Here is a 23,683-nt window from a genome sequence, read left to right on the forward strand (position 1 = left end):
TATTAAAAGATATGAGATATCAAATAATAAATACATGAAAAATTTTAATTCATCAGAACAATGAAATTATATTGCATATTTCGGCGCAAATAATTTATGTGGTTGGGCAATGTCCCAGTTTTCAACATTTAAAGGTTTTTTTGTTTGTTAGAACCAGCATGTTTTAATACTGACGAAATACTTAAAATACCATATGGTAATTAATATATTTATATTTTAAGTCGTTTAGGAATATCCTAAAAATACATAATATATATCAAGACTTTTCCAATAGCACCAGATGGAAGAAATAAATTATTAACAATATCAATTAATAAGGAAAATATGTTTTGCACTATAGAGATCTTAAAGAATGTTTAAATCTTAGATTAAAATTAAAGGAAACTCATAGAATCTTATCTTTTGAACAGTCACACTGAATGGAGAAATACAATAATTTTAATACAGAAATGAGAAAAAAGGCAGCTAACGATTTTCAAAAATATTTCTACAAGACATTGAATAGTTCACTATTTGTGAACACAATGGAAAAAACTAGAAATAGACAAAATATAAAAATAATAACAGATCCAAGAAAATACATGAATCATATTTCAAAACCGAGTTATGAACATACTACTCTATTTTAAGAAAATCTAGTAGTAGTTCGCATGGAAAACATAAAAATTGTCTTCAATGAACCGATGTATACTGAAACGAGTATTATAGATATTTCGAAAATGAATATGTATAATTGTCACTGTACTTTTATGAATCCAAAATACAGTTATAATAGCAACTTCTGTTGTATGGAAAATGATTCTTTCATTTACGATATAAGAACTAAAGGCTTCTATGAAGGATTAAGATTCATGTTTGATTACTTGGCCACACATGATTATTCAAAAGATAAAATATACGGAATTCTGCATGCAAATGAGAAAGTTTTAGGAAAAATGTTAATGATAAAGAAGGGAAAAATCTAAAGCAGTTAAGAAATCTGTTGTGAAAAATGAAATTACTATTGATGATTATGAAATGTATTTAACTGACAATCAATATAGAAAAATAATTTGATTACATCATTCAAGCATGAACTGTGCACAGCTGAATGTAATTGTAATCAAATGTGTTATATTACGAGATGGAATTAATCTATCACCATATGGTCATTCTAAATCCAAATAAAACAATAGGTGATAGTGGTGACTTTTTCCAAGAATTAAACAATTGCCCACAACGATAAATTAATCAGTTTTTAATATTCTTTCAGGATATGGTAATTTTACATCTTTTCCCAAATATATTATACAAACAAATTTTCCACAAAACCATTCAATATTTGATAATCTCCATGTTTTTGATAAGTTAGAGCTATGTTCATATAGTTTTATTGATCTCAGTTACGAATTAATTTAGAAGATTTTTTTAATTTCATTTACACACAAATGTTTTTCTTCTATTTATCAACATGTTATTTAATATGCTCATATTTATTTTCCCTATTTATTTTTCTTGCTTTTTTATACACTCAATACAAACCAGTTTTGAAGACATATTCTGATTGGTTATTTATATTTATTTACGAATTTCTTTTTCCTGATTGCATGATTTGCATCATTGCATGATTGCATCATTTTATTTTCGCTTTCCAACTTTCAACAAAAATATATTGGCATTAAAAATTATTAAATTCTACTATATACGAATGATGTCAACTGTGAACCTAAAAAACCATAAACTTATATATAAAGATAAAATTAGGTAATATTATTGATGAAAATAATAACTTATGGTTTAAAGCCAAGGATGTGACTAAATTTTTAGAATATACAGACACAACTTAAGCAATTAGAACAAATATTGACAAAAATGAGACTATGGTATTAACAAAATTTAAATGTGTCTTTAAGTCCCCCTTAAAAGGAAATGGAAAATCTACCATTTTTATTACTGGAACTGGATGCTGTACTTTGAAATAAAAAAAAAATGAAACCAAACTATTTAAAAATGGGCTACTAATGTTGTAATACCATCAGTTCGAAAACGTGGCGAATATAAAACAAAGAGTGATGTAAAATGGTTCTACAAAGGACAGATAAATCATTTAAAATAACTGGATAAAATCAAGAATAATTATATAAAAATGTCAGATCAATAATTTGATAGAGCTATAGACATTTTATGTGAAGGAAATAAATCAATAAATAGCTTATTACCACATGTTATCCCTCAATTAAGTGAATGAAATTTAAGAGCAACTTAAGTTATTTTAAGATAATTTGCTTTTATTTATGGATATTGCGTTATTTGAGCACAATTTAAAAATGTATGGAATCAAATAGATTTTATCAGATATAGGCATCTAAACTGTGAAAAGTTTTTAACAATTAATTATGAACCCAATTCAATAAATTTATATTCACGAATGAAAGAAGTGTTTAGAATTATTTGCCACCAAAATTATTTTAATACCTTGGATAATTACTCATGAAAACAACTAAATGATAACATAACTAATCTAATGACGATTTCTTAGAATATAAAACTAAATTCGAAAGTACTTTTCTCACAATCATATTTTAAATAACATTTATACAATTTTTATATATATCTAATACACAAAAGTCATTAAAAGTGTTTGATTCCAACAACTCAAACTTTAAAATCCTCCAGTGTCGACATAAAATCGTTTTGTTCATCTATATTTGAATATCAAAATATGCTCCATCTTCTTTAATGAAACAGTAAGCATAAAGAATATTATCTTCAATATCAAATATGTTTAAGCTATCAATACCCCTCTCCATTTATATATAAAAAATTTTATTAACATTTTAAAAAATTACATCAGTTTTATTTACCCAAGCATTGTGCAAATTATCTAAACCTAACCATTTAACGTATACTTTATTACCTTATTAATTTTAAGCTGTTTCAACCTGATAAATAACCAGAAAATTCGTTTTCAGTAGTTCTTGTTTATAAAAATTTACTTTCGTTTGTTCGATGCCTGAGTATTTCAATTTATATATGATGGATTAGAATGAACTTCTTTACTTTCATAAATTTCTGTTGATCATATGGCAGTATATCCTTTTTCAAAAATTCCTTTTTACTTTATCACACATTTTATATTTAGGTTCAGTATTTGCCAAATTTACTACATGAACAGTTTTGACCAAGATTTTTTCTTTGTTTGCTCCTTTTTCCATCATTTGCATTGTTGATATATTTGCATTATTATATTCATCAACTAATTTCTAAACTGAGTTGGCCCATTTACAATTTTCTTGACAAGCATATTTCCTCCAGATCATTTCTTTCAATGTTCTATTAAATCATTCAACAACAGATGCTTTTCAATTACTAAAAGTTGAATAATGATGAATGTCAAATTTTTTTATTCCTTCTTGAATTCTTAATTATAAAATTCTTTACCATTATCTGTTTGCAAATTTATTGTGATCTAGTGATGCACACCTTTTTGGAAGAATCAACTATAATCTTACTTGTTTTATCATTAACTTGAATAGCCCAAGAAAATTATGACAAAATGTGTATAACATTATTAAATATTTACATCCCATTTTTATTTTTGAAATTCCATTCGGGTTACTTGAATTCATTTCGACTAAATGAGCTGGACATAAATCATCTATTCCAAAAGAAATTACATTTATTACTTTTAAAAATTTTTTCATTGGCTTATGTAATTCATTAATAATTTCTTCACTGATATTTAGATCTTCACCTACAAATTTTTTTCAGCCAATATACTCTTTTTACTTTTACATACTACATGAAGGCCTTCTCTCCTCTGTTTCCTGATTTTAGTTTCTAATCTATGAGGATTATATATTTCAGTAAACTTTTTGCACATCAAACAGTAAATGTGACTGACATTCATCATTTATTTAGAATAAAAAAATTGCATTATTTTATTAAATGCAATTATCTTTACATAAACTGGTACAGTTTTAACAGAATGTTTTAATGATACATATAGAAAATTTTGCTTGCGTTCTATTTTTACTGACTGGGCACCAGGAGTTATTTTGTACATATTGTCAAGAACATTCATCCAAATATCAAAATCATTAAATGTTAAATCACTTTTCAAGAATAAAGTCATTTTCACTGAAATAGTAAATTTTTTGCTCACCTCCAGTCATAAAGATAAATTCAATAACTTATTTATAGTATAATTATGACAAAATTTTCTTAATTCATTTAAGTATGAGATAAAATCTGTTCTTGAAATTACATCTTCAATTTCCTTTCTTGTAAAGTATTTACTTAGTTCTGGTTAGTAATACAATTATTCAGCTGTGTTAGAGTACTTGTGCATTTCGATTTTGTAACAAGACTGGATAACTCATTCTGTAAGTATTGTTTGTTCACTACATCTTTTGCATCCATTGGATCATTTATATTCCCAATTCTTCTACCTTTATAAGCAATGCTACCTCTAATGACTTTAAAAATGGCATTTAATTCTTTTTGAAGTTGTTTAATATATTAAATATTTTTCAGTCTACTGATTATTCAATATTTTTGATTTTTCATTGAAAATCTTCTAATTATGAAATAAATTTATTATAATTTTTTTGGTTGTAATGATTGAAAATCTTTTATTTTCTATAAATCGTTATTGAATTTGGCATATAACGTATTTCAAAAAATGTCCATTTATTAAATTTTAATTACATTTATGAATAAATCATATATATATTTTTAAAACGAATAGACACAATTTTCCACAAATTCTATCATCATTCTTTAGCAAATAACTGAAGTTTTTTATCTGTCTTTTTTCTAAATATTATGTCTATAAGAAATATCATGTGCTATACAAACTTCATCTAATGGAGTGATTCCTTTCTCTCCTCTAGCTTATCTTCCTTCTAATTTGAATTCTGAACCAAAAAATCGATAACCTAGAATGTTCATTTAAAATGGTACTTTGTTAATCAATGTATTAACAAATCCTTTTCCATATTTTCAGCTTTCGAAAACGTATGTGGTAAATTATTCAAAATTCTGATTCAATATGGAATTCCCTCTGGATCGTTATAAATAAAATTACTAAATTTATTAGTTAACATTTGAGTTATTTCAACTTTTTCATTATGATAATTTTAATATTCAACTAATTCTTCATCATGAAATACTGCTAATCTATTGATTACATCTCTAACATCATTCACCCAAACATATTCACCTAGTTTTTCTGAATATTTCTTTACTAAATCTTTACCTAATTTCTTTTTGGGGCTGGTTGATTTCTTATTTTTTGCAATTTGGTATGATTATTCTATCATATTTTGCACCTCTATTTGATTTAGGTTGATTAGTATGAGGATCATTATTATGAAAAATAGCATTATTGGTACCATTGTATCTTCATATTTATCAAAATCTTCCTCATAATATTCGTCTCCAACATCATTTTTAGTGAACAGTTTAATTAAATCATCACTTGCTGTATAATTTTTATCCATGATAAAATGTTATCATTGTTAAATTTAACTTCAGAGACCTCAATATTATGTTTACCATATTGAAATGCAAGCCAAAAAGTTTGTCATACAAACCACCAATATACTTTGATATTCTTGGACTAATATTATTACTTATAGGTAAAATATGTTTCCCTTCTTACTTTTCTTCTACCTTTTCCTACAGTTCTTCGAGTTATTTTCGTCTTTGTGGTGATGGCCATTCAGTATGAAAAAAACTATCCTCAAACGAAGATTCTAACAGTGTTGATGGAATAGCAAACAAATCATCATTTTTTCTTTATAATAACTGTTTGTTTTTTAACATATCTGTTTTCTTTAATTGCTTGTAAATTATGTTCTCCTACGCCATCAATTCGATAACTGGTTGATCTTCTTTATTTAAATTTGTCATATTCTGTTCTTGGCTCTATCCATTTCTTCAATGCTTCATTTAATTGTTCCTTTACCCTTGTATTTCATCTGGCGTTTTTAACAATTTCTGGATCGTATTTTGCAGACATTTTTAAGGATAATAACTATGATAATCATTTTCATTTTATGCTCAACATTTATGTTCAATGCTTATGTTCAACATTTACATTCAACGTTTTTATGTTTAACATTTTTATGGTCACAATTTAAAAATATTAAATCTTATATAATATGTACAATTATCAAAATTTCTTGTCATATCTATCATAATAAAACCAAATTCGTCTTCATTCAAACATTTACTATACAATTATTTAAATTCATTAAAATTTAAATCTCACCCAACAAATTCGTGATAAATATGATTTCAATTTGCATCATCTTTTCACAAAATTTTTAAATAATTAAAATTATCTCTAAGTAATTGTTTTGGTGCTTTTCACTAAATTTTGCTTACATAAGAACAGTCTACTCCTTTATATTTACCTCTGGCAAAATATTCTCTAATTACATTTTGGTTTTTTTAAGAAGAACTTATCAAAACGGCAACTGAATTTTTTTCATATTCATGTAATGGAATTATTTTATCATTATTTTCAATAAAAGCAGCACTTTCTTCATTAATTTCACCTTCAATGTTTTCACATCTTTTTATAATTTCTTGATACTTTGATTGCTCTAATCTCTTAGAATGACTGCATAAATGATTAATTTTATTCCAGTTCAACCTTCCTGGAACTAGAATATAGTCATGAATCATTCAAGTCTCTCTTCCACAACTACCTAATCCTATGATTGCTCCTCAAATAGAATTTAGCAAAAGTTTATCATGACTATTTTTTTTTAATTTCTTTTCTGGAATTCTTAATTTTGTTTGGAAATCCGTCAGTTATTTACACAATTTTTCCAAATATAAATGAGTAGATTACTACAACTTACTGATAATTCATCTGTTCTGAAAAAAAGATAACTTTTCCAATAAGTTAAATTTATAAAAGTGTTTCACTAACTGGGTTTTATTCAACCCCCTTACTCCAAATATTACATCAAAAAATAATAAATTATATATTAATGCAGAAACGATAGAAATTCCTGTTGGTCAATTAAGATTGAAAAATTTAGAAAAATTTATTCAGTCGAAAAAACCTAATATAAGCATTAATGAAGATAAAATTTTAAACAGAGTTCTTATTGAAAGTTATGATAAATTATTTATGAATAAAAAAATTGTGTTAGTCAAGTTTTAAAATTTAATAATCAAATTATGGAAAGTAATGAAAAACTGTTTCTAATTATGTTTGTTGAACTTAATGATCACTTTCATTGAGAAACCGATATAATTACATTGTTTAACCCTAATGATAAATCTGCTAGATCAAAGTTTTATGAACCAAATCATCCTATATATATATATATATATATATATATATATATATATATATATATATATATATATATATATTCCACTTTTTGGTACTATTCAGAATTTAGAAATAACTGTCATTGATGAAAATGATAATTTGATTGCCTTCAATGGTGCTTATGTTTTTTCTAGAAATGAATTAATAAATTTTTCCCTTAATAAGTCATGCAACCAAAATCGAAAGTTATGAATTTTTTCTCATTTCCTGTTAATGAGAAAACAAAAAATCTAACAAGGAAATAGAAATTAATATTAATAGTAGTGAGGGTTGGATTCATCCTAATTGTATTACTTTGAGTTTTAGAAAAGGTCAAAAAGATTATATTCTTCATTCAGTTGCTGATAATAACAATAGTACACTTCCAAAAGAAGGTAAAATTGTAGTTAAAAGTAAAGAAATTTGTGTTCCTGTTTCAATATGAACCTGAATATTCACTTGAACTAGAATGAGAAGGACTTAAAAATCCAAAAACTCCAATTTCTTTCTTTGAACTATTAACAATTGAATTTGCTGACTTATATAGAAATTGAACTAGATATTACTAATTATTATAATTCTGCCGAATTTGATATACCTTACTTTATTTTCATTGTTTTCCAGACTAATAAAAAAATCACTTCAATAACGAAGTAAATGTAAGTCCATTCAATTTTATTCAAAATTATCCTATCTATATCATAAATATGTCTAGAAGAATGAATGTTGTAAATAATCAAAAAACAACAATGAAATTATGTGCAACCATAATGAAAATATACCTAATGCTACAATTGCATATGTGTGGTTAAAAGAATTTGACTTGTGATTCGCAACTTAGAACGCATATTGAAAATTTTTAATTACATGAATGAATGAAAAATTAGAAAAAATTAAAGAAGTTTTAACTTCATGTTTTCATTTCCTTTTGAAATATTTTCATAAAACTACATAAGATAAAAAATGAAAACTTTAATTTTCAAAAATTAAAACATTTTCCAAATGTTTGAAAAACGTTTTAATTTTTCAAAATTTTTAAGTCTTTCTATATAAGCAAAAATGAACATGAATGGTACTATTGAAAATCTATTAAGAGAACTTAACAATTATAGTAATGGTTGTGTAGAAGTGTTCACTAAATTATCAGAGGTGAAAAACATAAATCTTACATCATTTCAAAAGTTGAAATTTTATGTACCAAATTTGATGAAAAAGTTTTATTACTCTTAGATGATAAATTTAAAATTACTCTTCCTGAAAATTAGACTAAAATCTTTACAAATGATGATGATAAATTAGAGAAAAAGTGATGGATTATATTTTATTTATTGAGGTAAAAAAGAAAATAAAGATCATCCTATTCATGTTATTGAATTTGATTAAATTTTAAATTTTTCGCACATTTTCATATTTTACAAAATTTTGTATAGTGTATTACAGTCCTGATCTTCATTTCAGTACTGCTCTAGTATTCATTTTAAAGTCCTGTGTCTCATATTTACATTCATGGCAGACACTACACTTTTTAAGTAATAATTAATGCAATGTAATGGTTTTTAATCATTTCAACTCTCATCTGTGAAGATGGTCCAAGACCAAAACCGGTAGATATTTGGGTTTAAAATAAAAACAACCGATGGTTCAAATATGCATTTTATATCTTACTATTTTTCTCTTTGTAGATCTGCTCCAGACGTTTCTGTCCACATGTGCTCCAGTTTTTTCAGCCATACATAGGCCATTCATGTCAGCATCTGAAGGTTTTTCCCAAGATTAGTTCGAAGAACCTGGGAGCAGAGACAAAGGTGTGAGACAACATCTATGACAATCCCAGGGTGCCTCCTCTGTGAGAACATCCTGTCAGCTCCACAGTCTCCATCATCATAATAATGTTGTTGTCCATCACCTTTGGAAGGGAGTGAGAAGGTAGTTAAGTTATCACCTGACACAAAGACAGCTCTGCCGTCTCTTTTCTTAGAGGGGGGATAGGGAGAGAGGCCACATTCTCACATTATCTCTTATGATGGCAGCTTCCAGCAATTCACGCATGTAAGTAGCCAAAGCTCCAGCCCACTGGGGACCTTACTTCAGGAATGTCGAACATAAACATTCCAGCCAAAAGCATCAACATATCAACTTGTTGATGTAAACTCCAGCATATACCATAGAAATGTGCAGCACTAGCTTAACTACGAGATGCGCCGACAGCGCCAACAGCTGTGTGAGTATCACTGGCAGCAACATTGCGGTCTCAGCCTCTACTTTGCCTCCGAAGCGCCAAGCAGACAACCATCTGCCTGACATGTATTTAGGACACCATGTGGCTGCTATGAAGTCAGTTCAGTTCGTTGAGCCAAAAAAGGATCTACTCATCACAGAGTTCAAGCAGGTCCAGTCACAACGCCAACCTGGAAGTTATGAGTCTGCAACCACTACTAGTGGCCAGCCATCATCTCTGAGCCTGTATCTCTCTGACACTGACCTCCTGTGGACTCTGGGAATTAACACCTGGTATCCACTAGTTGTTATTGACGCTTGTGATTGTGTTCAAGGACTACTATCAAACATTTCATCAGTCTGGACTTAGCCTTGTACTGTTATACACATTGCAATGATTGACATCTAGTTCAGACAACTGTTAGTGTATTTCACACAGACTGTAGGAGACAACCATTAAGTATCAATAAAGAATATCACTATTAGTGTCCAGCTAATATACTAAGTTGCTACATTTATGGACATTAATTGTGAATCATAAATTTTATGCTTATTAAAATAAAGTGTTTTGTCTCTGTCTGGGAATGTTACCTATAATTTTTAGCTCCTGTAATTCCTAACACATACGATCCATGGACACCCAATGGGATACAGCCCAGGAGACTTGGTATGGATTTTTACACCTCTGCAGAAAGTGAGAGAAATGTAAAAGCTACTAATGTGGCACTGTGACCCATGTCGTATTGCTCATCTCTTGTCTGACTTCACATACTAAGTTGAGGATTACGATCCTTCATCAAGAAGACAGAACTGCAGAGACGTCGACCATGTCCTCCACATGAAACCCCACTACAATCCTGATGCACAAATCGACAATGAGGCTTTCTCGTTCAGCGAAACTAGGACCCGCTTGATGCAGGTGAAGCTTCAGTGGGAGAGGCTGTGTCTTCAATGCCCACCGTAGTGAAGAGGATGTGACAACAAGATCACAATGTGAGAATCCGCCCATGCGGCCATACAGAGGGCCACTGACAAGATCTAGATCCAAGATGCTGAAGTCGACTCCAGTGAGAAATTCTGAAACAGTGGGTAGCAATTTCTCCAGGATAGGAACCAATTCCGCCACCTGTGCTGTACACTGTGTGGTGTAGTGCTTAGTGTCACTGGCTCATGTGCTGTAAGTCACCAGTTCAATCCCAACTACTAACTGTATTTGTTATTTGAAGGTTCTATAAGTTTCTTAGCATTGTGGAATATTCAGTGTTTCCATAAATAGCTGTATTGTGCATCCAGGAGATCAGTTCTGGTTGTAAGCTGTTGTTCGTAATAAAGTGCTGTACTTCATAGACGACCTTGCTTTTGTATTTGGACTTGATTTTGGTCATGTCTTGGCATTACACTGTCTCTCCAAAAAGTTCTGGGACTACTTTTATTCCTGGAGTATAAGTGATGTTATCACAGTAACTGCAGTGGCAGCTTGATCTGACAGTTGTATACAAAAGATATGCATTTGCCCAGTCAGTTGTGAGCAGGCGGTGTTCAGTAGTGGGCATGTGGCCACAGTGTGAAAATGATGTTGTGTGACAAACCACAATGAGTCATGGAGCTGAACATCTCTGAATCAAATTCAAAATTTTTGGTATCATTTTCGGGAAGCAGCGATCTTTTAATCTACATAAAACCAATGAAAAAAGTCTAGAGTGCTCCATTTTGGTGACTGAGGTCAACTGACTGTTCTACGCTTCATCGACTTCAGCTGATGTGGCTGTCTGTAGATGGCCTATGCCTAGGCCGAAACTGCTCATTTTAATAAAGTATCATCGCCATCTAGATTGTCTTTTCACTGATTTTGTCTAAATCAAATGTTCAAGACAGAAAGAATACATATTTCTTCAGTGCATCATGAAGAGCCCCACACACTTGAGGAACAACCATTGAGATGCTTTGCTTGGCTCCTTTGAAGACATATATCAGACTTTTAAATGATTCTAACAGCACACTGTTATTGCCATTTTCTGTTTGCAACATAGTGCATTTCTACATTTAGCGTCATGTTTCTTCATTATTGGTTTGGTCATGGGTGTTCACAGAAATTTATCGATAGGGGAGGGAGGACAGGATGCTAAAAGTGCCTTTTTTTATATAAATGAGTTGGTCAGTTTCGAGATGTGCCATGCCACAAGAACTAAATTTTATATGTGTCACAAAAAACTTATTGTATCCCAAAGAATTGATGGTTCTCCATAGCTTATGAGAATTATATAATGAATTAAATTTCAGTACTCCAAATTCCAAAGGTGAGGGAGCCAAATGCCCACTTTTGCCTCCCCCCTCCTCATCCCCTTACAGTCGCCTATGGGTTCAATCCAACTGACCAAGAATTTGATGTCATCCAAAGAAGTGCAATAAAAATGTTCAAACTTTCAATTGCCTCTTTTTGGGGGGAGGGGAGGAATGGGAGGGAGGTTGTCATCTGACTTCTGACTTGTTCAATGGGACCTGCCATGAATATCTATCTGTTACTGATTATTTCATCTCAGAATAACACTTGCATCAAATGCTGTCAGCTATTTGTTAGATATATTCCAGTCTTTGTCTTCTCCAACCGATTTTCCCCCCTACAAAAAAAACCAATCATTACTGTGCTGGTTCAATTTGGCATTAATAAGACTACAATTCAAAATGCCACCAAAAAATACAGAGGATCAAGCAAGAAGAATCATGAGCCATATGGTTTGGGTTTAATTTTGATGTTATCTGTGGACTTGCAGATTGTAGACAGTGCTCGTTATTTTCTCAACCTGTAGTGAGGGCTGTTGGCTCCATTCAACACAGTTGCCTGTGCAGCAACCTGAACCAGACTGATGGGCAGGCAATTTCAGTCGGCCTTTTATACTGTTGCATCCTTGAGCTGCTGGTTCTCGATGTATGGTCAGTAAACTCAGGTGATGCTATCAATCACATGACATAGGGACTCAAAAAATCAAAATTGTATAAGTCCAAATCCTTATCCCAGCCCAGCAGTGTGCTGTAGTCTTATTAATGCTGAAATGTACCAGCATGGTAATGGTTGGTTTTGTGCCACATCAATACGCTCTGTAGATATTAAAAATTTTGATGGTCTCCTATTGGTTCAATCCAACTGACCAAGTGATCGATATCTTCCGATGACATGCAATAAAAATATTCAAAATTTGTATCACCTCTTTTTGGTAGGGGGAATGAGAGGGGGGAAGATTGGCATGTGACTTCTGACTTGTTTAACGTGACCTGCCATGAATATCTATCCAGTGCCAATTAATTCATCTCAGAATAGCACTTGCACCCAACACCCTCAGCTATATGTTGAACACATTCCAATCTTTGTCTTCCCCTCCTGATTTTCTCCTCTACAGCTCCCTGCAGTGCCATGGAAGTTATTCACAGATGTCCTAACAAGTCCTATATTCTTGTCCCTTCTTCTTATCAGTGTTTTTACATGGTTCTCTCCTCGACGATTCTACAGTGAACCTCCTCATTCCTTACCTTATCAGTCCACCTAGCCTTCAACGTCCTTCTATAGTACCAATATCAAACCCTTCAATTCTGTTCTTTGCTCATGTTGCCACAAGTCCATGATTGATGTAACACTTTGCACCAAATCCAAATTCTCACAAATTTCTTCCTTGTTTGAAACTATAGCCCATGCAGGATATGGTGGCTGATGGGCAGTGACCAATTTTTGTCCAAAATGCTGGGCGAGGTCATTCGTTCATTTGGAAGCAGAGGCCGACAGTGTCTTAAACGTGGCGATGACAGAAACGAGGAACACGTCCTCCTGCCCTTCTCAGACGATTTTTTAGAAACTGTTTGGTAAAAAAAGACCATTTTTGCTTTACTTATACCTTTATATCTCAATTTAATGATGGCATGACCATCATTTTGTTAATGGTGAGAGCCATTGTGGTATTTACGTGGAAGTAGAGACACCCCGCGAAACTCTAAAATATTTGCAATGAAAAATAGTGGTCGCTATGATTTTGTATTTGGTGCATATTACATAATATGCTGCAGTGTATGAAATTTAGCTAACATACTGAATTTTTCTGTCTTGGGATAAATTGATCTGACACAGCACACTCTTTTGCGATCTCATCGCGCCACCGATAAAGGCAGAATAAAATATCCACAACATTAATCATACATAAACGGTTTGAAATATCGAAATGAGATTTTGGCAAATAATAGCATGCAAAGAGGAGAGTATTTTTCAGTATGGTTACTATGCAAACTTCATTATCTACCGTGTTATTCCACTAACTACAGACTTTTTCGATGAAAGAATGCAATTTTTAAGGACCATCAAGAGCTGGTGAAACGGGAAATGCTGTGTGCTTTGGAACAACATAAGTGAAGACATTACACGTTTATTTTTTACCGAGAACGTGCTTTCTCATAAGCTACTCACTTTATTTTTCCTGAGTTCCTCACTTAATAAACGAAATGGTAATGAGGTGAGGCTATGTAAACTCCGCTGTGTTTTAGCAAAAGAAGCAAATTTTAACATGATACCAAGAGAAATGTCTAGGTTTTACCCAAAATTCGCCATTCATCATGCTTCTCTGAAAGTTACAAATGATTAACAACTCAGGCGAAAATAAATCGCTGCATTTTCGGCGAAATTCTTTTTTGAAACTAACCAAAGCAGAGATGATGGTATACGTTTTTGAATGGCCACCATACAAGTAGGGCGTTGAGGGCCCCCACTTAATATTTACAGTAAATGTGAGTGTAGACTTCAGTTTAGAATGGCACTTCCCCTCCAGCATTCAGAATTTCGCCTACAGCGCCTGCCTGTAACCCCCACCACTACTGCTCTTCCCATGTGTGCCCTGTTGTCTGCACATCTAGCGGCCACAGTAGTCTCTGAGCACTACAACAGACATCTTCTGGCCAAGAATGACTTCTTCACTTGTGCTAATCTGTCTTCTATGTTCTCCTTGCTTCGTTGGTCACGTTTTATTTTACTTCAAAGGTAGCAGAATCACTTCACTTTGTCTGCTTGATCATCCCCAATTTTAATGTTAAGTTTCTCACAAATATCATTTGTACTAATCCTCATTACTTAAGTCTTACTTCAGTTTATTGCAGTCCATATTATGTACTCATCAGACCATTCACTCCATGCAATAGACCCTATAAGTCTTCATCGCTTTCACTGAGGACAGCATTATCATCTGTAAATCTTGCCTTTGAAATCCTACTGATCACTACCTACACATAAGCCACTTAAAAGACTTTTTCTGCCAGATATCCTTCGATTTTGTAGCACTTGTCACCCACTGAAGAAATTTTCTGTTTTTTCCACCTTCAGATGATGATAAACAACTACAAAAAAAATTGCAGTTTTCAATGTTTCATCTTCCAGTTTTACTGTCGCATAGGAGCACTGAAACCATAGTGTGTATCTACGAACACTCTGTTACATTCTGTGCATGTGTGCACCGTTTAATGTGTGTGGTGCCACCCTTGCACAGATAACAGTTTCAATTGTGCATCAGATCAATTCTCCGCAAGTCCTACATTATTTGCTGTTTTAAAGAGGACTGAGAAAACTCTAGTGATCAGAACTTTGTAGGTAGACCTTCTCTAGAAACTGTTATAATACTGGAAAGGACTTTTGAATAAATAATCTACTTCCTCAAGTGGCTATAAGCTGAAGGCGGTTTCAAGGTTTCCATTGTTATGTTCGAAAATGGAGGGTTACATTGCCACCAATTAACTCAAGTTTTTCTCAGGAGAACTCTCTTCAATTTGATAAACAGTAATGTGTGTAGCGCAATAATGCATGCAAGGAAAGGCATGAAACCTATCTGTTGCCAATGCAAAAACTTACTTCCATGTACTTGATCCGGCAAGTGTGGAGGTCGACAAGTTTGTTGACCTACTGAAGAACAGTTAACACATCTCCTCTGATGGCACAGAAACTTTGTTCTTTCATATTAGAATTATACAGTTGCTTTTTGCGAAGCTGGTGGAATACTGCTGAAAATAGTGTCGACATTGCTAAGCTACAGATAAGTAATTTAAGCAGACCCTTAAAACGTATTCATATATTACACAAATTATTGATTTTATATTTGCTCATCAGATTGCAGAAACATTATTCACACAGGAAAAATAATAGTGAGTGATAATCATCGTTTGGTTTTGAAGCTCTAACAGGAGCTGTATTTGCAGACTACACTATGGAATTTCAGGTTCTGTTATGCAAACAACCGTTCTTTTCAGTACTCAAACATATTTCAGCACCTTTGTGCCAGCTTCAGTGGGTAATCTTATTCAGTTCTGTAAAATGCAAATACAGTCAAGGATGCAGGTTTCGGCTGTGAGAGGGGTGAGGTATTGGTAACAGGTTTTTACTATCTTTCTCCCCTTCCTCCCCCCCCCCCCCCAACATCAAATATAACTTACCACATGTAAGTCCATAACTGACACCTTGGATATTAATAACAAGGAAAATGAATTTTATAAAGTGTTGTAATATTGTCATAATAAACTGTTTATGTCAGTGGTCAGTATAGTATTTTTCTTTTTTTGAGATAAGGATAGGATGCCAAGACTAGCCCCTCTTCTTCTGGATCTGCACCTGTGTAAATATATTTTAAGTAATAATTTTATAACGAAATAAGTCTAAAAACAGTTTTACGTCTATTTTGATTTTTTCCTTATTTTATAGATGTTTCTAGATATTAGACTGTTAAGGACCTTCTTAACATTTTCAATAGCTATGCATCAGTAACTATTGAGAGTTTGGTTGTTGAGTTAACGCGTCATTTTAATCTATGAACGCAATTTTGTTGCGCGGAAATGTATTGCGGTTACGTAGTTAATTTCGTAGATTTACACTGAAAAAGTAACTACGTAACCGCGATATACAGTTGTGAATTAAAGCAGTTGTTTGTGTTATCTTAAATTCTATAATTTAAAACAAAGTACTCAGGCGAAGGCTCCCTTTTTTTTTAATCAATTTTTTGACATGTTCCGTTCGTTCCTTCCTAGTCTATATCGGTTTAACTGTCTTGTTTTTGTGATCGAACACAACACACCTTTATTCTTAAATCATATGAAGTCACATAAAAATTACTAAAAACCGTGGGCAACATCATAAACGAAGTTAATGGGGACGTAGCCACCGCGCGTATTCACAGGTCACAGCGGTTTTCAACAACCGCCTAGCTTCCAGCAACACGAAAGGAATGCCGTCAGGATAGCCAACCTCTGAAAGGCAATCTATAATTCATTAAGTTTTTATTAATTTCAGGCTACTGCCAAAACATAAGACTTAAATTTATGATAAAAAACAGGAAAAGCTCTGCCTCTTGACCTAATTTATAATCAATCACTTTCACCAACATTGATCTTATGTCAGTATCCAATAAAAACATATGTTCATCAATTATAAAAAAAGTTTTGCTGCATTTGCCGTTAGCAAATCTGCTCCGTAATTTTTTCAGTACTTCGAAAATGCGCATAGACATTGTTAAATGATCAAAAGTTTTAAAAAGTCGTGGTTATATGAAATTTGATGTACCACGCACTGCTAATGAAGTCCTTTATTTCTTTTCTTTATAGTTTTGGCGATTGATTCGCAAAATAGTCGTTCAAAGTCACAAAAGTTTGATTTTGTGGTAGCATCAAGCACTTGAAGGATTATCGTCAGCAACACGGATTGCTATAACATTTATTGGGGCCCAACATTGAAGGAGTTCTAGTAACCATGACAGGTTTATGCGCAAACGGTGGTTGCAGTGGTCAGGGCGGCTGCGATTCGTATTTACAGATAAATTATGAGTTGAAGTGCAGAATGTTCATGGAAGTAGAAGCATATAAGTTAATGAGATCCTGAAATGTGTAATGATGCGCATATGATATAATGTGTTAAATCCTTGAAAGCACGTTTATTCCTGTTGTTGCTTACATCGATAGGGCGGGTAGCCATTACATGCTGCTCACATGACCCTGTTGTTTGGCCCCGTGATCAGTCGGCACGTTCCTGGCAAATTCAAATTGCTGTGAGGTGTTTACGATGGATATATTCGATCATGATTTGGAGAACAGGTATGTTTATTGACAGGGAGTGATAAGACAGACTAAGGATGGATCTTGGGCGTTATCATCTTCAATCTCCCGCTGAAGGTCACCTTGTGTTGTTTAAAAATGAGTTTTGACATAAATAGTTGGGTGACCAGTCCTGATAAGCCTGCCTGAGCTGTTTGTTGATAGTACTACGTAATTTCCTCCATGAGCTTCATACTGTGTTTCAGATATCACTTGAGTCGGAAATTATGAAGTCTGTGTTACGCTTGCGGTAAGATAGCGATAAACGTGTACAAATTTGAGACTCAAATGTGAATTTTTAGGTTAATGGTGCAGTAAGTTATGTGAGCGTATGGCTGATACAATGGAATCTGAAAGATTTCCCCTCATCTTTTTAACTAGTCAGGAGAAGGACGGTGATGGAAGTGAAGACTGTGTAACTGACTCAAAAGACATTATAGCTGCACAGAGTTTGACAATAGTCGAAGAGGATGGATCGCTTGGGTCTGTGGAAGATCAAAGTGCAGTGGCGGAGCTGGCGCAAACTCAAGGGCTGTTGGAAGCCGGTGATGAAGAAGTACAATATCAGTTTAGAGCAGCAGATTCAGGTGAGTTAATGTAAAAAGACATAAAAACGTGTTTTACAGCAGTAGATACCGGCAGAAATGTGCATTGATAGACGGTCTCTCATGGATTCAGTTCATACTTCATATTAAAGCTGTTACTTCATTATTAATCATGCCTAAAGTATATTTTCTGTTGGATTTAATTTGTTATACTACTTATTTTTGCATCTTAATCAGATGCCAGGGGAATTTTAAGTATGACTGAGTGTATGTGAGAATGTTTCCCTTGCTGATGTGAGTAATGTTGGCAGGTGATAATACTGAATTTGATCCGTGCCAATCTTAGTGGCTGCCTCCAAATGCCACCTCTTGCCATTCTCATCTGATGGCCTACCCATTGAACTCTTTCAGAATTCAGTAATTGCATGTGAATTTGTGTGTTGTCTTCTTTTCCAGTTGTGCAGTTCATTGTCATAGTGTGGACGAAAGATTTTTTTATGAAACTCTGTTTTTAAAAATTGGTAACTGACATTCGTCAGTTTAACTAAAGCTCCACATTTCTCTCTCGTAGGTTAGGACTGGTCTGGTGATTAACTGTATTGAGATATAATTATGCGCTCAGCGAATGATTCTGAGGACCTCTCACGCTGTGTGGTTTTTGAACAGTGTGAAAACCTGTTGTGTAAGCAGATGCAAACACATTGTTTCCTTTTGTATTATGTTGGTACAATTGTCATTAAAGACTAGATGATTACAGTAATAGCCTGAAGAGGGGGCTTTGTTTGGTTTCTTGACAGTGTAAATCTCCACCCCCCCCCTTCTTGCCTCACACCTTTCCAGTATGTGTTATACACAGTATGCAGTATATTTTGTTGACAGAGTAATGTAACAGAAGTTACAATTCATCCAAAATGCCCCCTCTCATGGTAACTGCACTCAATTCTGTAGATTATGGTAACAATACTTGTTTTAAAATAATTGAATCTTAGTGTAGGAAGTGTTTTGAGAATTAAAAAGATGGTAGTATAGGTTTCTTCTAATTCAAAAAAAGAGTTCTGAAATATAAATAAAATAATACGTCTGCTTGCGTGGCCATCTTCCGCAGCAGCTGTTAACAACTTTTATTATGGGTTATCTGTCAGATAATCTATAACAGCAAATAAAATAAGTTATTCAGTTGTAATAAATAGACCAATTGTCAACAAACTTGATACACACATGTTCTGAGTAGCTGTTTCGTGTATGTGTGGGAACTGGTAACATGTGAAGACACCAGTTCATCCTCTGATCATCAGAAATCTATGTAACTGCCAGAGTTCAATTTATCCCTTAACTATGGTCAGGTTGTTTGTTTTCCAGCGTTTATTCAGTTAAGTTGTTGTAACTGTTGTCAGTGGAATATGATCTTGAAAACGAAACTAGTTTATAGTGAACTCCTTGTGAGATGTAAAGTGAAGTGAACTTCTTCATAGTTTCCTTTGTCAGTAGATTAGTTGCTACAAGTTTTTGTATGGAGTAGTAGGCTCTATTAATATTTTGCACTGTCATTATCACTTCAGCTTGTCTCTGAATTTGTTCACCCATCTTTGCACCCAGGAATTTGAACTGTTCAGTGCTGAAGCTTTGTTCAGCTCTAAATCTCTCTATCAAGAATTTTGTTTCTGATCATTTACTTTAAAACCGAGTTTGGAGGTTCCTTTTGTGAGTACAAATAATTATATAATCTCTGTTTTACTTTGTACACTTTAACCTTGTCTGGACCCTAGCAAGTACTAGTTTAATGCTTAACAACTGTCTCCAAAATAGACAAGGGAACAAAGCATCTCCCTGTCTTGGTCCAGTTTTATTCTTAAAATGGTCATATTTTATTCCATTTAGCAAAACCACTCTTATATTATCATCCATGTACATATTACGAAGATTTATAAATTTAATTAAAATTACAAATTCCATCATTATGTTGCTAATGTTTGACTGTGAATAGAATTATATGCTTTCATAAAAATCAGTAAACAAGTTATGTTATTTTTGTTACATTTCCATACTATTCATTTAGTTTTCTGATTATGTAGATTGTCAGTAGTTGATTTTGATAATCCGTGATTATATTTACTGCGTATCATTGCACATTGTGTAGCAATGAATTGTGCACTGAACGATATTCTCCATAGTTTCTGTTGTCTTCCCTGTCTTGTTATATGTTCGGACGATTACTGTTTCTTTCTATTCTGTTAGTGTTGTCTCCTGCAGATAACCTGTATCAAACAAAACAAACATCTATACATTGCTTCCTCTCCATATTTTTGTACCTAGGTAGCTGGCATCTTTAAAGACTGCTGTGCCATTTCTTAGATGTATCATGTTTTCCACCTCCTCCCATGTGTGGGTTTTGGTATTTGGTCATTATTGAGGCTGCTGCTGTAATTTGCAATTGGCAATACTGAATCAGAACAATTCAATCAAATTGTTAAAATATTTATTGCTTTTCAATAAAATTTTGTTCGGTTTAGTAATTTCCATCGTTTGGTCAAGAGGAATGTTCGGTATGAGTCGTTGGCTTTGACCTCTGACGTAATGTTCATGGCTGCTGTCATGTGCATATATTCACAGTTTTGTAAGCTGGCAAAGCCAACAAATGTCATAGTAAGAAGAATCCGGTTCTGACAACAGAATAATCTGAAGCTGTGACAGAGGTCTAGGTTGCATTGGAAGGTGACAGTTTGGTTGTGAGTTGGTGAAGCTTACAAATGTGGAATTTTTTGCTAGGAAACATGGTTGTGGTAACAGACTGCTCTGTAGCTTAGCTCATTTGAAAAAAATCACCAGTAGCATCACATTTAAGTCTCCTTATTGTTTACAACATTTGTTGTATGTTTCCTGTGTATTTGATCAAAGCTAATGACTCAAACAAACATTTCTCTATATCCACAATCCTTGTCCTGAATCATATGGGTTTTGTAAAGTGAACCTCTTCTAATTTTGTTGACTGAGCCACGTATTTTCTGAGAGTGTTAATATTTTTATCATATTTGTAAATAAATTAAATCTCGTGTTTTAGGTATTCTTCCTTTTTCTTGAGACGTGATATTTGCTGGTAAGCAAGTTTTATCTCAGGATTCTCTTTTGCTTTTAATCATTTCCTGCGTAATTTCATACCAGTGTCTTCAGCTACCTCACTTTCTTCATTATCAAACAATTTCTTTCTGTGTTTGTTTACTATCTTCAGGTTATTGCTTGTAGCTGTAAAGATGACTTCTTTTATTCTATTGCAACACTTATTACTGATTTATTTTTGTCTCATTTCACTTGAAACAAATTGAAACCCCAACTTTGTATTGTGGTATTTCTTCTGTCCCTATTAAATTTTCCTAATAAATTGGGTCATTTTTCCAGGTCTGATTTCCATTGTAGATTCTTTCCTCAATTTGATTTTCATTATGCTTATTACTAGATTGCGGTCTGACCCCATTTCCGTTCCTTGAATGGTCGTACAACATTAATTGCCTTCCTAAATAGACATATGTCTTTTATCCATAGAACAGAGTGACTGATTTTGTTATTGCTGTACACACGTCAAAAAATTATGTAGACACTGCTCATGAGTGCATATCACTGATATAGTTACATTGTCGAACTTGATGTGCTTTCTTGTTGTTGACTCAGTTTTTGAATTGGAGAATGAGAGTTACTTGTAGCAGTAACTTATCTGTTGATTCACTTTTGTCCCTCAGAGACAAATTTGTCTGAAGATTTCTTTCCAATGTTTAAGAATCCAACCATGTTGTTATTAATTTATAGAAATCACTGAATAATAGTTCAGTCACGTGCAAATTCAAAAGGATGTCAATGCTTAATTCTATTCCCATAATTCAGAAAAACATTTTCATATACAGCACATCTATCCATTGCTCTATGAAACAGTGAGCAATCTTACACATAATTTGTGTGACATATAAGAAACTTTTTCAAACTAACAGAGAATTCTGGATTAATTAAAATTACTGTTGCACAAAAGAAGAACACACAAATGTTGTTGAGAAAGTCATGCTTGTAACCATTTTTATGAGCCTGAGATCCTACTTAAGTAATGTTTGTTTTTATTTTATTTTAGTGTGAATTTAAATTTGCTGTTAAGGACTCTTTATGCACATTCTATGCACACCAGTGTTACAACATTTATATAGTCTTGGCAGTGATTACATCGTTACTATCTCAGGTATTTGGTTTTAATCAAACTGTTGTTTAGTTTAACACAAGTGTTGTATTTGCAGGGCCATGTCATGTTGTAAAGTCGATGTTTCGGGCATTACAACAAAGCCCGCAAATCAGTTTTTATCCACAGCTTTGTCAATAGATCCAGATGATGACCACTGTTTGTATACCCATAATGTCTGTTTTATCTATTTAGTGACAGTTACTTTAGAACGTGTTGTGGCTCGTTACCCAGAAAAACTTTTAATGTCCACTGACTGACAAGAATATTTACCTGTACCACCATGCAGCATGCATTATTTACTTGGAAGTACATAAATATTGTGTTTTTGTTGTTGTTGTTGTTGTTGTTGTTGTCTTCAGTCCTGAGACTGGTTTGATGCAGCTCTCCATGCTAATCTATCCTGTGCAAGCTCCTTCATCTCCCAGTATCTACTGCAACCTACATCCTTCTGAATCTGCTTAGTGTATTCATCTCTTGGTCTCCCTCTACGATTTTTACCCTCCACGCTGCCCTCCAGTGCTAAATTTGTGATCCCTTGATGCCTCAGGACATGTCCTACCAGCCGATCCCTTCTTCTAGTCAAGTTGCGCCACAAACTTCTCTTCTCCCCAATCCTATTCAGTACCTCCTTATTAGTTACGTGATCTACCCACCTAATCTTCAACATTCTTCTGTAGCACCACATTTCAAAAGCTTCTATTCTCTTCTTGTCCAAACTATTTATTGTCCATGTTTCACTTCCATGCATGGCTACACTCCATACAAATACTTTCAGAAACGACTTCCTGACACTTAAATCTATACTCGATGTTATCAAATTTCTCTTCTTCAGAAACGCTTTCCTTGCCATTGCCAGTCTACATTTTATATCCTCTCTACTTCGACCATCATCAGTTATTTTGCTCCCCAAATAGCAAAACTCCTTTACTACTTTAAGAGTCTCATTTCCTAATCTAATTCCCTCAGCATCACCCGACTTAATTCGACTACATTCCATTTCCTCATTTTGCTTTAGTTGGTGTTCATCTTATACCCTCCTTTCAAGACACTGTCCATTCCATTCAACTGCTCTTCCAAGTCCTTTGCTGTCTCTGACAGAATTACAATGTCATCGGCGAACCTCAAAGTTTTTATTTCTTCTCCCTGGATTTTAATACCTACTCCGAATTTTTCTTTTGTTTCCTTTACTGCTTGCTCAATATAGAGATTGAATTACATCAGGGAAAGGCTACAACCCTGTCTCACTCCCTTCCCAACCACTGCTTCCCTTTCAGACCCCTCGACTCTTAT

At 33.2% G+C, this 23,683-nt stretch overlaps 1 protein-coding gene across 4 annotated transcripts in view; it reads left to right on the forward strand.

Moving 5' to 3' along the window:
• Nucleotides 1-17,298: 17,298 nt before the first annotated feature.
• The window catches only part of LOC126106445 (upstream stimulatory factor 2), a 50,687-nt gene continuing 44,302 nt past the window's right edge, over nucleotides 17,299-23,683 (forward strand). For 2 of the 4 annotated variants that reach the window (XM_049912725.1, XM_049912726.1), the window contains exon 1: nucleotides 17,299-18,219. In XM_049912725.1, coding sequence (XP_049768682.1) covers nucleotides 17,964-18,219 — 256 coding nt within the window. In that variant the 5' untranslated portion in view covers nucleotides 17,299-17,963. The remainder of the gene's footprint in view (nucleotides 18,220-23,683) is intronic. The other 2 variants (XM_049912728.1, XM_049912727.1) reach the window with 2 other exon arrangements.

This window comes from Schistocerca cancellata, chromosome 10 (assembly GCF_023864275.1).
Source record: "Schistocerca cancellata isolate TAMUIC-IGC-003103 chromosome 10, iqSchCanc2.1, whole genome shotgun sequence".
Classification (NCBI taxonomy): Eukaryota; Metazoa; Arthropoda; class Insecta; order Orthoptera; family Acrididae; genus Schistocerca; species Schistocerca cancellata.